This window comes from Zingiber officinale, chromosome 9B (genome assembly GCF_018446385.1).
Source record: "Zingiber officinale cultivar Zhangliang chromosome 9B, Zo_v1.1, whole genome shotgun sequence".
NCBI classification, from domain to species: Eukaryota; Viridiplantae; Streptophyta; class Magnoliopsida; order Zingiberales; family Zingiberaceae; genus Zingiber; species Zingiber officinale.
In genome coordinates, this window is record NC_056003.1 from 1339120 (window position 1) to 1356994 (window position 17875).

Consider the following 17875-nt stretch of genomic DNA (forward strand, 5'->3'; position numbering starts at 1 on the left):
TTTTAGATCAGAAATTATTGCAGTGATGTGCTAACTGCGACTATGAAGAGTGATATGTTAAATAGGCGTACACGCTTGATTGACTCAGAAACCTCTCAATTAATCAGATATAACAGATAAGGAAAACCAAATACATTAAATTAATCGAAACATTTTTTTTCCCTCTATAATATTTCTTTTCCAGGCACGGCAAGCACAGATGAACAAGAGCATAGTGAGAAGATACAATTACATGAGCATAATTAGGAACCTCTAGTGTTCTTCTGCCTCTTCTCTTCAAGCTTTGCAGCTTCGTTTAACATGTCCAGGGAGTCACCCTGCATGTTCAGCTTGGCAAGAGCAACAGCTTGCATATAGAAAGCAGTCGGCCAATCAGGGTAAAGGCATTGTGCTTGCATAGCATCTCGTAAAGCTGCATCAGGTTGGTCGCACAAAAGATGGCATAAGCTTCGCCTAGCATAGACAGTCGGCGAAATCATAGTACCGACATCTATGAACTGCACAACAAATTGGGAAAGAACAATGTCAACTTGAGCAATGTGTGCTATAATGTCAAACAACCTTCGCAAATAGATAAACAATGTTGATGTTGCTAGCATAGCCATTGTGTAATACTAAGATTCATCGGTTAGGTGGAATCAGTTTGGAATGGAACTAGTGAAGTGGGTTCCTATAAATGATCATCAATTAAACTCATCACATTCAACACTATAGAACAGATGTATGAGACCAGCACTCAAATTTTTATCCTAGTAAAACAAACCATTTTGTCCCCAATCATTCACTTATGTAGAACAGAAATACCTGAGAGTAACACTCAATTGCTGTCTTAAATTCTTTGTCGCGGAAAGCAAAATCCCCTCGCTTGCGTGCTTCCAGCATATCCCGCATCTGCTGTGTCCATTCTTGGAATGATAGCTGATAATCATGAAAAGATCAATCCATTATACTATTCCTATAAACTAGAACTACTTTCTAAACCATAGTATTGCCGAAAACAATCAAAATACTTTCTTGTGTCAAAATATGCATAACTACCTCATTAGTTACTTCATCATCTCTGTAGTGAGTCATTACTAAAATCTGATGGATGGCTGTAAGATCCATTCTAGAGCAGGCCTCCCCCATAGGTGACAGAGGCTGCTGCAGAGGTGGAGCTTCTTCATGCTGCTTCTCAAGGCCCATCATTATGTGAGATGGCACCTGTGCGACACAAAACATTATTAGTATACAACATACTTTTGGAAATACTAGACCACTAAAACATTTCAGAAATGTAACATTGGCTTACTCATTTGTTGAATCTTTTAAATGCTTGACAAGCATCCAATTAACAAACAGAGGCAACTTAGCGAGTTTACAAGAGCACCTATCTCATGTAAGATTTATTTTATTTCATTTCTATTTTTAAATGACAACATTTGCTCCACAAAGGAGCACATTGTGGCATTGCATCTGCAGATGGCCATAGCAAACAAGAAGGAATGATCAGCTTTTAAGAGGATCGAATCACTCACTTCTCCAATTGTTTTCATTATCTCATAACAGAAGCTATTATATGTAAGGGAATTGAGAATATTAAGTTTTGAAAGACTAATAAACTAAATGAACATCACGCGCACTTATCTCAAGCTGTATCTTGTCAAACTGAACGATTCATATTTCAAATGCAGCAGACAATTGTAGTAATATTTTACTAGTATTCAAGAACTTTCTTAACATAAATTGTACCTCTGATTTTCTTTGCAATAGTTCAAGTGTTACCACCAGCTTCTTTGTACCGGGTCGGTCCCTAGGCTCATACTGTAAACACTGAGAAGCAAGGTCAACTAGTGTAGTTGCCTCTTCAGTTGAGAAATTTCCTTCCAAGTGAGAATCCATTAAGACTAAAGTGTTTTTATCACGTATCATGTCAAGAGCCTGCAAGAACTTGGATCTCATCAATTACTCAAATATATTTGTCCTTTCGCATAGTATAACCACATATATTCATGTGTGCATGCACATAGTATAATCAATACAAATGAACCTATATTCACGTGCACATGCTCTATAAATTTTGCTAATCACAAGTAAAAGGTGGACTAAATAATAACAATAGTTACGGATGGGTATAGTCAAACTGAAGCTGGAATATTCACAGGCACCATGATAGATAAGCCATAATTTTCTTTAATCCTTTTGTGTAGGGCCTTGATAAGACATGTAAGTGACATAGGCCTAGCTATTAACTGAGAAAACTACATCGTGGCTAAAATCAAATGTTCCCAAAATGAAAGATTTAACATCTGACTATATGATCTTCACAAAACATAACCAAATTGTAGCTCCTTTAGCCAACTTAATAGTATGTGACAGGAAACACCACAATGGAGCACTGATGTATGGCAACAGAGACATGAACAATGGCAAAATTCATGCCACCTAAAGTAAAAGGGTGGTTGATATTTGTGGTATTCTTTGATTGCAATTTTTCAGCCTCGTGTTTTTCTACATAGATATTTGTACTACTCCTGGTTTAGAAAGCCAGTTGTTCGGGAGCCTAATCTCCTATCATCCAAAAAAGGTCCTGTCGTTCCACAAGACACCACAATGGCATTTTTTTTCACAATGTTGTATTGGTTTTAGTAACAAAGTAACATTTCATTATGTTTTGTTAAAATCAAGGCTAAATGTAAATCTTTTAGTTAGTGTATCACTTTGTTCAAAGTTGAAATTTCAGCCACCTTCCTTTGTTAGTTTCCAGAATTATCTTATCTTCACATAATTCACAAACTACCAACCAAAAACTTGCATCAGTAACACTTGTCATGACAACTTATCATAAGATTATTCAATCTGACAGTAAACAACTTGATCCTATCTGAAAACGGAGACGACAACAAACTGGGGATGTGACTAGAAAGTTGACGAAACGAAGACTCCACGTAAGCCTACAATACAAAGTCGTTAGTGGCGGGCCGGGAAGGTGTTCCCGGTGATGACTCTCCGACACTCAAGTCAGTTTTCGGCGAGTAGAAAAGATGGAGAACTATAGCAAGAGCGTGTAGAAAATGAAGTTGAGCATACCTTCATTTGTAGGTGGGAACTATTGATGCAAGTTGCACTCATAATCTGGTTTCGATGATGTATGACAAAAGAACAATCCGGTGCACGAAGCTCCCGCCATGCGGGGTCCTAGAGAAGGATCCATTGTACGCAGCCTTACCCTACTTTTTGCAAGAGACTGTTTCTAGGATTCGAACTCGTGACCTTTTGGTCACATGGCAACAACTTTACCGTTGCACCAAAGCTCCCCTTCTTTTATATATGACAAATAGATTAAAATTAGATGTGGTGTGTGTCTAACCTTTTTACCAAGTGCACAGGAGTTGACAGGTCTGGAGGACCTGACACTAAACTAAAATTCAGCTAGGTCCGCGAGACCCGATAGCTGGTGCGAAGTCCAGATAGGTCCGCAGGACCCCATATCTGGCGAGAAGTCCAGTTGGGTTCGCGGGACCTAACAACCGGCTGAACTCCAATTGGGTCTGCAAACCTGACAACTGACGAGAAGACCTGGTGGGCCAAAGGCAAGTCAAGCGACTACAGTTGGTAAGTAAGAGGTAAGCAACTAGAGGAGAGATCTAATGAGGACGCATTTCCGGTTGAGGGAACTGTAGGTGTTGGTCCAACTTAAGTCCATTTGGGAAACCTAAGCTGAGACTTGACTAGAACCTATCTCGAGGAGACATGATCCAATTACTACTCCTATTTTATTATGTTGTGCTAACTCTTTTTGAAGGATAAACATATTTTTATTTGCCTCATTTTTGCAGGAAGGAGAAGTGTGAAAAAGGGGAATCTGAGCGCTCGAACCAGCTTGCCCGGCCCACCCAGGCGGTCCGAGAGCCTGGACCAGAAAAGTTATCCAGGAGCTGAGTTGCAGCGCGATTGGTCGAGCCCACATCAACGGTTCAGGCGCCCGGAGGGGATCCGGGTGCCCAGAGGTGGATAAATTTCGTGGATGAAGTTTCGACGAGAGGTCACCATGTCAACATGGTCTAGGCGCCCAAAATGAGCTTATATAAGGGCCTTCGACCAAAAACTTCAGGACAACATCTGTTACAACTTTTCTTACTGCGCGTTGCTTCAAAAAGGCTCTGACGACGCTATAACGCTCGACTGACAACTGGACATCAACCTTTACTTAGTTTTCTTTGTTGTTGGTAATCTTTCATATATAGTTCTTGTACTTCATTATTGTATCTTTTCAAACTACTAGTGGATTGTCTAACGAAAGCACTCGACGAGTGCGACTTTAGAGTAGGAGTTGTCACAAGCTCCGAATCAAAATAAAACCATTGTGTTAATGTTTGCTTTTGAAACCACCAATCGAGCAGGAGTTCTTTTTTTAAAGAAAAAATTAAACCAAAATCTAAAATTTAACTTAACTCATCTCACAAAATTATAGGATTCTTTGATTAAAAATATAGTTTGGGTGAGATGAATAAAGATTCAAATAGATCAAAATAAATTAAATTAAATTAAAATTAAAATTAAAATAAATTAAATTAAAAGAAATTAAAATTAAATTAAAAGAAATTAAAATTGAATTAAAAGAAATTAAATTATAATCGACTTCACACTTGAGCTAAAAGTTTATTTCTTCTAATTATTTTTAGGAATCTAAATGGATATTGGACGGTGGTTGCTGCTTCCGACACATGACCGGGGATCAAACCATGTTCACAAAATTAACCTTCCAAAGACTAGGGACAGTTAGAACGACAGACTGGAGGTAATTGGAATAGGTAACATTAAATTAGAATCCAATTTCATTATTAATAAAGTATTTGTTATTGAAAATTTCAAATTTAACTTACTCTTAGTCAATTGTGTGACTCAAAATATAAGGTTAGGTTTACATCCACTGAATGCTTAATTAAACATATCAAAGACCCTACAATAAAATTAAAAAGATTTGAGAATAATAATATTTATACAATTAACCTATCCAGCTCCTCACTTAAATGTCCCTTGACACAAAAAGAGGAAACCTGGATATGAGATAGGAGAATGTTCCACACTAACTTTAGAAACCTCACCAAACTAAATGGCTTAGTTAGAGGACTACCAAAACTACCTAACTTAGAATAAATAATTTGTAATGTTAATCAACAAGAAAAACAGACCAAATCAACCCACAAATCAACTAATCAGATTCAAACCAACTCAACACTTAAATTATTACATTTAGATATATTTGACTCACATGAGATTAAATTGATTAATGAAAATTTATACTGTCTAGTAATAATTGACGATTACTCAAGATTCACTTGGATAAAATTCTTAAAAAATAAAGACGCAATATTTGAAATATTTAGGAATTTTTGTACACAAATTTAAAATGAAAAAGACTAAAAAAAAAAATAGGAGTGATAAAGGTGGGGAATTTAAAATCATAGATTTACTAAATTCTACTTAGAAAATGGGTACCATCAAGAATTCTCATGTCCTAATACACTTCAACAAAATGGAATAGTGGAAAGAAAAACTAAAACTCTCCAAGAAGCCACTAAAACAATGCTAAATGAATATCAATTACCAAAATACTTCTGGGCAGAAGCTGTTAGTACAACCTGCTATATACAAGATAGAACAACAATAAATAAAAAAATAATAAACTCCATTTGAAATTTACTATAATAAATTACCTAATATTAAATACTTTAAAGTATTTAAAAGTCCTGTTTACATATTAAATACAAGAGAATATTTAGAAAAAATTACCTCAAAAGTAGAAAATGAAATCTTTGTAGGATACTCCCTAAATAGTACAATAAAACTACTCTAAGAATTGAGGAAACAACCAATATAAAATTCAACAAAACTACTATCTCTAAAGAATCTGACTCAACTCAACTTCAGTCCCAACCAATTGATTTCACTAAAACTATCACTGATCTAGAGGGAGCAAGTGAAAATCCAATAGACGAATATGAAGTTGAACAAAATCAACTACAAGAAAATGAGTAAACACAAACTGAGTTTAGAACAGTAAGAGTTAGCTCAGACCACTCAATTGAACAAATTATAAGTGACCTAAACCTAAGAGTTCAGACTAGATCATCTTTTAGAAACCTAAGTCAAATATGTTTAATTTCTAAAATTGAACCCAAACAGTAGAAGAATCCCTACTTGACCCACACTGGATCATAGTCATGTAAGAAGAACTATCCCAGTTTGAAAGAAATGAAGTCTGAGATTTAATATCATTACCTAATAATAAAAAGGTAATAGAAACAAAATGGGTATTTAGAAATAAATTAAGTGAAAATGGAAAAATTGTTAGAAACAAGGCTAGACTAGTAGCTAAAGGATTTAGTCAAGTAAAGGGACTTTACTATGATGAAATATATGTTCCGGTAGCTTGACTTGAGTCTATTAGAATGCTACTTAGATATGCAGCCCATAAAGGATTTAAACTTTATCAAATAGATGTTAAATCCGTCTTCTTAAATGGACTAATAAAAGAAGAAGTATATATAGGTCAAGTACTTGGTTTTGAAAGTATACATCATCTTGACCATGTCTTTAAACTAAAGAAAGTCTTGTATGGTCTTAAACAAGCACCTAGGGTCTGGTATGAAATGTTGACCTCTTACCTAATTTCCAAAGGGTTCAACCAAGGTCAAATTGATCCAACTCTATCTGTAAAATCATTCAAACAAAATATTTTTATAGCCTAAGTATATGTAGACAATATATTTTTTGGCTCAACCAACTCAGATTTTTTGCAAGAATTTATAACATTAATGGAACAAGAATTTGAAATGAGCCTAGTAGATAAACTAACTTATTTCTTAGGATTACAAATTAAACAAACAAATGAAGAAAATTATGTTTATCAACAAAAATACATCAAAGAATTACTTAAAAAATTAAGAATAGAAAATACCAAAGAAATAAAAACACCAATGACAACTAACAAAACCTTAGATAGTGACCCAAACAGAAAACCCGTAGACCTAAAATACTATAAGAGTGTCAGGCAACCTTTTATATTTAATTGCAAGTTGACCTGATATTTTATTTGCAGTTAGTATATGTGCGAGATACCAAACCTGTGCTAAGGAATCCCACGTAACTAATGTAAAATTTTTTTTTAGATATTTGAAAGACACACCAAATGTAGGAATTTGGTACCCTAGAACACCTAATTTTGAACTAATAGGTTACTCTGACTCGGCTAAACTAGATCGTAAAAGTACAAGTACTTGGACAATTACTTGTCAGCTAGTTTAGTAGAAAATAACACTGTATTGCTTTATCTACTACTTAGAATGACATGAGATGTATAGGCCTTTTGCTTGGACTTCAAATGCTTATATCAGTGCATCAAAATAAGTCTGGGCAATAAATACAATAGTACATTAATCAAGTTAAGTAGTCCTTTTTCAGCAATTTCACATTAATACTTAACTTGATTAACCAAATGAACACTGCTATTCTCTGATAGTTAGTTAGTAACAAAAGGCTAGACATTTGATGACACTTTTTAGATGAATATTTTTAAAGAAATATCAAGTTTAGGAGAGGATGTTTGAAAACTATTTTTAAAAGTATCATATTTTTAAAAAGTTTTTTTTGTGCTATTTTTTTTAAACTGATATCTTAAAACTTACTTAAATATCTATTTAATGTCTTTTGTTTAAAGTTTTCAAAACATATGGTTGAAAAATTACCTTGAAAAATATTTTAAAATACTTGCATCATCTGAAAAGTTTGTTTTCAAAACCCTATTTCAAATTTTTTTTGAAATTTGCCTTTAAAACTTCTTTGAAAGTTTCCTTGAAAATATTTTGCAAAAACATTTTGGAAAATATTTTAAAAATATTTTAAAAAATTATTCTATTTAAAAATTATCTTCAAACTCTGCTTGCAAAAATTCTTGTAAAAATTAACTTTGAAAAATTTAAACATTTACAAAATATTTGCAAAATTTTGAAACTCCTTTTAAATTTTCATGGTAATTTCTTTCACAAAATTTTTGTAAAGTCATTATATAAAATCTTTTGAATATCATTGTATAAATTGTTTTACCAAATTATTTGAAACAGCCTTGCAAAATTTTCTTGAAAACATTTATTCCTCCCTCAAATGAACCTAAGTTTTTACCTTTGTAAAGTTTTTATTTGAAAACATTACTTGCAAAAAAATTTCAAAAGATAGCGCTTTCTATTTAAAGTAGTTGGTTTTCAAAACCTTGTTTTCAAAATTATTTGAAGTACTTGAAATAATTGTTTGAAGACTTGAAAAACTAAGTTTGCAAAGTCCTTTTTTCTAAACCTTTATTTAATTATTTCTACTTCATGCATTAATTTTTTTTTTATTTATGTCAAAGGGATAGGATAGTGGGTTATGTTAGAAAAATCAAATCATGTTAACTCACTTTACTCAATTTTTAATGTTTGCTTAATTGTATTTTTTTTCTAACTTTAATTTAGATTGTCATAACATCAAAAAGAGGGAGATTGTTAGTGCAAGTTGCACTAATAATCTGGTTTTGATGTATGACAAATAGGTTAGTCATGCAATTTTGTTTTCCCTTACCAGGGTTTCTTGTGTGTCTTGACTCTTGAAGCCATTGTCTAATCCACCCTAAGGTGGCAATATAGCAATTTCATCAAAAGTCTATAACGTGTCTTATAAGTTGAGACATAATAGTCAAGACTAAGGGCGACATCAGTAATCTTGTCCAGCTATAGGTTCTAACACAATGTGTTTCAAAAACCAAACTAACCATGAGTAGCTGGTTCAACTGTGGAACCAGATGGACTGACTGACTAGGAAAATGACATCACAGATATAATTTATATTTTTACATTTATCAAAATAGTTATATGTTTAATAAAGATATTAACATACTGGTGATCCATCAACTGGAGAAAGAATGTCACAAATATGCTTTTGTACAAAATATTTTTTTAATTACATATATACACAACCCCAAGAGAAAGGAACAGAAGAACACCAACCATTAGCCTAGAAACCTAACTGGATTCAATTTTCTCGGTTACTATTTTCATATCACTCAATTTATGAGTCAAACTGGATTGAATTTGTTGTTGGCTCCTGGTTTCACCAGCCAATCCAGTTCAATCTTAAAAACACTGATACAATGCAACTTCTTTTGTCAAAAGCTGAGGGATTTCATGAATGCAGATAAGAGATTGCAAAGGAATTTATCAAATAACCATGGTGGTCTACTATCGGTATGCGGGCTCTCACTAACTTGATTTTATTCACCAGGTTTCTTACTACCAACAATCTATGTTTAAAAACATGCATATCTAACCCTAAGAGCATGGAACAATAACTTACATGAGTAGGAGGAATGCGCTTTCCACTCAGAAGATCCAAAAGGACAGTGCCAAAGCTAAATATCACACTCTCTGGAGTTACTCTCCCTGCAGAAAATCAAAGGAATTCCAGTCATAGGCACAAGCCTGAATTTCTTCTTACTTTAGCAGGTATTAGTATATTGATAGGTTAAGACAGATAGAATAGTGGTAATAATTTTGCACCTGGAAAATTTAAAAAAAAAAACATGAATGCCACTTTACAACTCAACTTAGTTTCAAATCTCGCACACATCAATTTGCTTGGATTGTCGTCATAATCCCAAAGCATTGATTGCTGGATAGAAATTGAGTAACATACGAGTGAAATAGACAATAATGAATCAAATTAGGTAGATTGGGCATTACATAAAGCTAGTATAAAGCCTTGCCATAGTGTTCCAGACTAAGTGGGCACGTTTGAAGGATCACTTCAATTTGAAACCAACAGGAACTCCACCTGTAATTCAGTCTACTACAAGGCTCGTACAATTTGCCCTTGATACTATGGTATGAAGGGAAAAAAATACCAATATGATCTTGCATCAAAGGAGATAAGAGACGGTTCTGTGGAATGAAATCAGAACTTCGTGTTTTCTGATCGGATGGTATGAAGTAAGAATAAAACATCTAATAGATATCCATAGACATATAGCAAGTGCTATATGCCAATAATTCTCTCTTTTAGAAATTTCATACTCTCTGCATATATCCTCTAAACCTTTGCTGCGATTTTGAAATAGGAGAAAATCAATAATGATTTGTTTCGGTAGATTGTAGTTTATCATTGTATAGACAGATATTTTTCTAACTGTTACTTATGGAACATGTATATAACACAAAACTCAATGATGAAAAAATTACTATAATCCTTTCCTCACCAAAAATAAAGCACTATGCTCAAGCATGCAACAGAGTTTTGCTCGTAGCAAAATGCTAAAAAGAAACATCAAACAAAGAGAATTTGTGCAGATGATATTAGTATCAAAGATGTACTTAATAAATCTCTTCAGTGACAAAAATAAGCTAGTACCATTTCTCAAATACTCTGGTGGTGTATATGCTAGATTAGTGCTATAACTTTTCCCATCCCGGCTGTTCTTCATAAAACCAAAACAAGAAAGTCGTGGATCACCATCCTGCATGCATATATGAAAAAATAAACTAAAACCAGCCAGCATTTTAAACAAATGTCACAACAATTTCTGTGAATGCAGCAAATTCAGGAAGTGGAAAATACTATAATTGTTTACTTTTCCTTTTTCATCTTACAGTTTCAGAAGCTATGCTCATAAGTTTTACACATTGAAATTATTTTCTATCTAGTTGCATGGCCAAGATAAATGAGTGCATGTACATGGCCTCTTTATGTGATTGCAGTAAATTGGCAAAGGGTGAAACGAATCACACCAATTCTACATACATTTACGACCTAACAAGCCAGTATTTTCAACAATTTAGAATTATGTTCACTTGCCTTTTAATCTTATAGCTCCTACATACAAAATATGCTTTGGCAACTTCAAACTTGAAAAGGAAGAAGAGATTGAATGGTGAATCAGAAACAGAATCTAACTCTGGTTCATTTAACTTTTGCTGGTATTGTTATAAATGGATAAAAAACTATTGGTATTTATTACGCACAAACAGAATATCTTGGCCTGTAGTTAGTAATGGAATACTTTGTCAGAAACCAAAAACTCATAATACACACAGTAAAACCAACTGTAACTAACAAAGTGTATTCAGGGATTCTTAAAGACAGAAAATCCAGTTAAATAAAGGATGCATTCTCAAATGGCAATGAAAACTTGCTCACAAGCATAATATCTCTTAAGTCACAGAAGTTTGCCCATTTTGATTCAATCATAGAGAACTTTGTCTTTAGCATAGAAAAAAATCAATACCATGAGATTTGACAAATCACTACATCTTAGTTTCCAAGTAGAAGCTTGCAGAATAAGAAACCGAGCAGACAAGTTTCATAAAGTTGCAAAGACAATATAGAATAAAAGCTGCTCGGCTCAATATTATCTTCTTTTAAAAGTACAAACTCCAATGATATTTTCCCACAACAAACCATTGTTGTGTCAGCAATATATCATACTGCAGAAGAATCCTAACTGTTCAAATGAAAAGATGATTCAATAATAATTAGCTAAGTCACCTCATCAAAAAGGACTCTGTAAGCATTCAGGTCATGATACAGTGGTCGTTCCTCATTGCTGCAGTATTCAAGGGCTTCGGCAATATAGAATGCAACTCTTAGACGCATAGCCCATTCAATAGTTTGGTTTTCCCCTTCGAAGCAAAGAATGATAAAGGGTAAGATTTCATATAAAATAAACTTTAAGTAGTAACGCAAAAAGACCTTCCATAAGATGCTGAACAAATTGCAGTTTTTCTTTACCAAAATTGTTTGTTTTTTTTTATCTTCTACATAGGAACAACAAATTCACCATGCTTCATTTGACAAATCAAGATTTTATCTTGTTGTTAGAACAACTTGGATATTGAGAAGCGTGTCCAGTTCCTAACTACAATCAGTCTAATGACACTCGCTCCCAACAGTTTTGCATACTAGTTAACCATTTTCAATGAAGGCGACAGCTTAAAAATTCGGCTTATAACAAGTATACAAATTATGGCATAGTACTCCAATAGAAAAGCAATGCAAATTGAGAGCTTCCAGATACTCCAGCTCAACAAAATGATAAGTAACACTCATTTTTCAACTAATGAAAGTTGTCATTTCAACAGAAGAAGATAATTGGATGATGGGAATACATACAGTGGAAGAGATGCTTTGCAAGGGTGTCATTTGGCATATACTCAGCCACCAGGAGTCTCTCATCTCCTTCACAACAGTAGCCAATTAGATTCGCCAGCCTCCTGTGCCTCAATCTCCCAACTCCCCATGCTTCCTCCTATAATCCCAAGAAGAAGAAGCAATTATTCCCTTTTTGCTACCAACAACAAGATCAATCGAGCAACAAAACGACACGATGGGTGGGTTGGGGGGCGGGGGGGAGAAACTAACGGCGAACTGTTTGGGATCAGGCCAGGCAGTCTTGGTGAACTTCTTGACGGCGATCCACCTGCGGTTCTGCAGCCGGCCCTTGTAGACCACATTAGGGGCTTTGTCTACGCTCTCCGACACGACGTTCTCAGGGATGAATCCGTTGGTCGCCTCCCTGAGCTCCGCCAGCGAGAACTGGTCAAAGGCCGGCACTTCTCGCCCTCGGCCGCCCCCACCACTGTCCTCGGCCGCCTGGAGCGACAAGGACGGGCGGCGGCGCTGCTGCTGCTGCTGGCTCTGGTGGCTCCACTTCTCGCTCTCCGACCGCAGGAAGGAATTGCAGCACCCCATGGCCGCCAGCAGCTACGAGGAAGACGAGACGACGACTACAAAAGCTACGCCTTTCTCGATGGAAACTTCTCTGCCTCTCCTCTTAGCCCTTCTATATATGTATCGGTTAAAACGGAAATTACATGGAAAGTGTGAAAAATATCAACTTTTTCACACAAGTAACCTGAAAATAAGGTAAGAGCACTACACCTACTACTCGACTTGCTTCTCTATTTGCCCCTCATGCTTCCTTCGAGTGGGAGCTCAGTCTCGACTTGCGCAACCAGAAATGATAATTCATCTCCTTTTATTCCTCATCTCCTTTGCCTTTAACTGGACACGCAACAAACGAGCAGCATTTAGTACATGCAGCAAGCAACTGCTGTTAACGTCATCTCTGTCATTTCTTCGCACAACGCTACTTCAGGCTTTATAGAAATGTATCTACTTGGTCTGCATTTCTCGGTGAAAATTATGTGTCAGGTGGAGACAGATCTTTAGCAGAATGAAAAGAACATATGAATCTCACGAGTCGCGAACTCTCGTCACGGGCCTTGCAAATTTCTTTTTTGCATTTCTTATGTTTTCGGAGCACCTTCTAGCTTCACACACTCGCAATGAATGCAAAAGAAAAAAAATTGCCGGAGCTGGAAATCTGGTCAGTGCACAAATTGGTGGATTGCTCAGCCATATATGGAAGTGGCTGAAAGCCAGCGTATGACTTTCACGCATATGGCCGAGTCCATAGCGCGTCCTTTGACGAGCGAACGAGTTCATACATACAAAACCACAAATTGTTGCTCGCTCGTGGCCTGTGGGGAAGAGAAGACTCGGAGCCTGCCAGATTTGAATCAAGCTTCCATCCACATTCCACCACTTGGTTCCCGTTGAGTTGAATTGTGTCTCTGAACAGAAATGGCATTGGATCGTAACGGCCGAGTGTTTGGACCGGACCTATCCACGAGCATCCGATCATCCTAACTTGCTTTAGGCCTTTCCTATTAAAACATTGGATTATAAACAAGTAAATAAATTACTTGTATTATATTCACACTTTAAAGACACTACAACACTTTTGAGAATCACTCACAATTTTAGAGAAAAAAAGAAAAGGAAGATGAAGAACAACTTTCAACTTGAAAACTCTATATTTTTATTTTCGGTTGAATGATTGAATATGAATGTAGGGGGGAATTTTTATAGTACTTACCATGCGATACATAGTTATCATAAAACTAAATTCTATCCACAAATAAATTTTATTCCTATCTATTAGATGAGAGAAATACTCCTAACCACACATATTTTAATTTCTATCTTAAATTCTATCTATTAAATGAGAGAAATACTCCAAACCACACATTCTAATTTCTATCTATTAAATTCTATCCATGAGAAAATTATTCTCATCCATATATTTTTATTCTTATCCGTTAACGGGTTGGTATTGATCTTCAACACTCTCCCTCAACACCAACCCTTTGTACTGTGCTGAGTTGATAACGGAACATCTTGAATTTGTTGGCACTCAAGCCTTTTGTGAACACATCCGCAACTTGATCATCTGTACTAATTTGTCTCATTTCAATTTCTCCTTGTAGAACTTTTTCTCTAATAAAATGATAATGCACTTCAACGTACTTAGTTATTGCATGAAAGACCGGATTTTCCGCAAACCAAATTGTTGATTGATTGTCACAATATACTGGAATTGCATAGTCTACTGGTTGATGTAGATTATTTATTAGTTGTATTAACCATGTGCTCTCTTGAGCTGTCATTGCTGCTGCTCGATACTTAGCTTCAATGGTTGACAATGATACAGTTGGTTGTCTCTTGCTGCACCACGAGATTGTTCTAGAACCAAGCTTGAATACATAACCAGTTGTTGATCTTCTTATGTCACAATCTCCTACATAGTCAGCATCGTAGTAGTCAACTAACTTGTAGTCTTCATTTCTTTTGTACAAAAGGTCATAATCAATTGTGCTCTTTACATATCTTAGTATTCGTCGAGCTGTTTCCAAATGAGGCTTCTTTGGATTTTGCATATACCGACTTATCACACTGACTGCATAAGAAATATCAAGTCGAGTTAAGGTTAAGTAGATGAGATTGCCTACCAATTGTTGATACATAGTTGCATCTTCTAAACTTTTTTCTTCATGTGCACACATTCTGACATTTGGTTCCATAGGTGTCGAGATCGGCTTGCATTCGAGCATTCCAAACTTAGCTTTTTCAACAAGTCTTTGGAATATTTTTGTTGATAAAGAAATATTCCATTTTGTGTGTGATTAATCTCTAAACCAAGAAAATGCTTAAGTTGTCCAAGTTCTTTCATTTGAAATCGAACTGATAAATTCTCTTTTGTTTGAAGAATTTCTGCTTTATCATCGCCTATTATGACTAGGTCATCCACATATACTAGCACAATAGCTAATTTTCCTTTATTTGATTTGATAAATAAACTGGAATCTGCAGAGGTTGCTAAATAACCACTTTGAGTTAGAAATTCAGGGGGTGCTTGTTTGGGGGGTTTGGAATGGGAATGGAATGAAACATGGTACTTGGTTTGGGGAAATGATGGTGGGTCCCACAGATTGATTCCTCTAAACATAGGAATGGGCCATTACCCATAGGAATGAGTGGTATGGGAATCATTCCCATTTCATTATTATTGATAATCATTCCTATTCTCATTCCATTTCCCTTACCCAAACCAAGCACCCCCTCAGTAATTTTACCATACCATGCCCTGGGTGCTTATTTCAATCCGTAGAGCGCTTTTCGTAACTTTCACACTTATTCAGGATGATGTTGATTCTGAAAACCTATTGGCTGGATCATATAAATTTCCCGATCCAATTCTCTATGAAGAAAAGCGTTCTTCACATCCATCTGCCATAGATTCCAGTCTTTGTTGGCTACAAGTGCATATAGGATTCGTACAGTTGTAAGTTTTGTCACTGAACTAAATGTTTCATCATAGTCTAGTTCATACTGTTGAGAGAAGCCACGAGCTACCAATCGTGCCTTGTACCTCTCGATTGATCCATCTGGACTAGGGGTGCAAACGAGCCGAATCGAACCGAATAATGTAAAAATATTAATATTCGAATTCGAACTCGAAATATATATATAATGTTCGAATTCGATTCGAAGCTCGAAAATACTAATAACTTTAGCTCGAATTCGATTCGAAATAGGATTCGAGCTCGAATTCGATTCGAATTATTCGAATATTAATTCGAGCAGAATCGAACTTTTAACTAGAAATGTCTTAAGTTTGAGTTCGATTCGAATTATTCGAATCTAAATTTTGTCATATTCAAATTAAAATTATGTGCAGTACAATAAAAATAAAACCACATAACAAATACACAACAATTTCATAACATGAACAAAATACAAATACAAAACAGAATAAAAGCTACACAACACATAACATATACAAAATAAAAATAAAGTCTAAACAAGTAAACAACATATAACATATACACTTATACTGACAACAATTTCATAACATGAACAAAATACAAATACAAAACAGAATAAAAGCTACACAACACATAACATATACAAAATAAAAATAAAGTCTAAATAAGTAAACAACATATAACATATACACTTATACACAATAAAATTACAAAACAGAATGAGATTAGTCTTTAAAGTAGAATAATGGCCACAATGAGATAATCATGATACACATCAAATCCAAATTCTCAAGTCCCACTCCAGAAGCTCATAACATAGACAAAATAGAAGTTCAACTCAACACATACAAAGTTGAGTTAAAATGAGATTAATGGCCAAAAAACAACTAATTACGAAGCCTCCTCTTGATGCATCCCAAACTCCCAAATCCAGACTCCAGAAGATCTCCATTTCCACTACATTCCAAAGCTACACATTCATGCTTCTATTCCAAAGCTCTTCATCCTTTTGTCATTCCAGAAGCTCTCCATTCCTCTTACTGCATCCAAAGTTCACCTGCCATTGCATTTTCATGTTACACAAAACAATACAAAGACTTTAGAAAATAAAAAAAACTTTATACTTCCACGATTCCAGGCTTCCATCTTTTCAATCTGTGCAGAATTCAAAAATAAAATATATAAATGATTAAATAAGTTAGCAAACTCAAAATATAAAATGCTAAAAATTAAATCTATACCTCAATCTGTGACATAACCATTCAACTTCTAATTATCAACTTTATTTATAGGTAAATCAATTGTCAAATGTTGTTTTTCAACCTACAATAATAAAGATAAAATGTATCATTTATTTTTAAATTTATTTTCTGATTAGAAGCAAAAAAAACATAAACAAAATATTTTAACATCATACCTTAGACTTTTTAGTCACTCCATGTCGCTTTCGACACCAATCTTCACCGCACATCAACATTTCTACTGTTGTAGGAGCTAAAGAAGCACGATACTTGTCAATAACACGACCTCCAGCACTAAAAGTTGCCTCTGAAGCTACTGTAGAAATGGGTATTGCTAATATATCTCTAGCCAAAGTTGACAACACTGGAAATTTGTATGTATTGAGCTTCCACCAACCAAGAGCATCGAATGCATCATTTGGATTATGCCTATGACACCCTTCCTCTAGATACACATCCAACTCAGATTTTTCAGGTTGTACCATTTCAATTTCTTTTAAATAAGAAGAGAATTCAGTCCATCCAGAAGAAAACGTAGTATGTTCTCTATTACTTTGAATTACAGTGTTGCTATCTTGAGATTCAGAGTTGCTTTTTGATCCTTGAAGCTTTTCAATAGCAGTATCTGAATATTCCTTATAAATTGCATACAAAAGCCTTTGGACCTCTTTAATATTACTTTCTGCTTCAAATGAGTTATAAAGTTTAGGAAAAGTGAATTCAAGTACTCGCATTTTGCATCTTGGATCCAAAACTGAACCAACAGCCATTAATAAATTGCATTCACCCCAATATTTATCAAACTTTTCCTTCATTTTTTGCACCATTTTTCTAATAAACTCTTCTTCATCACAAGATTTCTCATCCAAGATTACTTTTACTCGATAGACTTCATTTAGAAAAAGATTGGCAGTAGGATATTCACTTCCAGAAATAATTTTGGTTGCTTCATAGAATACT

At 34.9% G+C, this 17875-nt stretch overlaps 1 protein-coding gene across 4 annotated transcripts; it reads right to left on the reverse strand.

Annotated features, from left to right (window-relative positions):
• LOC122023359 (serine/threonine-protein kinase BSK1-like) lies at positions 1-13880 on the reverse strand. 4 transcript variants are annotated; one of them, XM_042581419.1, is made up of 10 exons: positions 12950-13880; positions 12427-12847; positions 12178-12313; positions 11554-11687; positions 10420-10525; positions 9370-9455; positions 1732-1920; positions 1039-1203; positions 805-918; positions 1-497 (listed from the first exon to the last, which is right to left on the reverse strand). In XM_042581419.1, exons 2-10 carry the CDS (start codon positions 12754-12756, stop codon positions 243-245), a joined length of 1515 nt encoding a protein of 504 aa, XP_042437353.1. In that variant the 5' UTR covers positions 12757-12847; positions 12950-13880; the 3' UTR covers positions 1-242. The 4 variants fall into 4 exon arrangements, with proteins under 4 accessions (XP_042437353.1, XP_042437351.1, XP_042437352.1 ...); XM_042581417.1 differs by having other exon boundaries at positions 12946-13880; XM_042581418.1 differs by having other exon boundaries at positions 12920-13880.
• Between the last annotated feature and the right edge of the window lie 3995 nt (positions 13881-17875).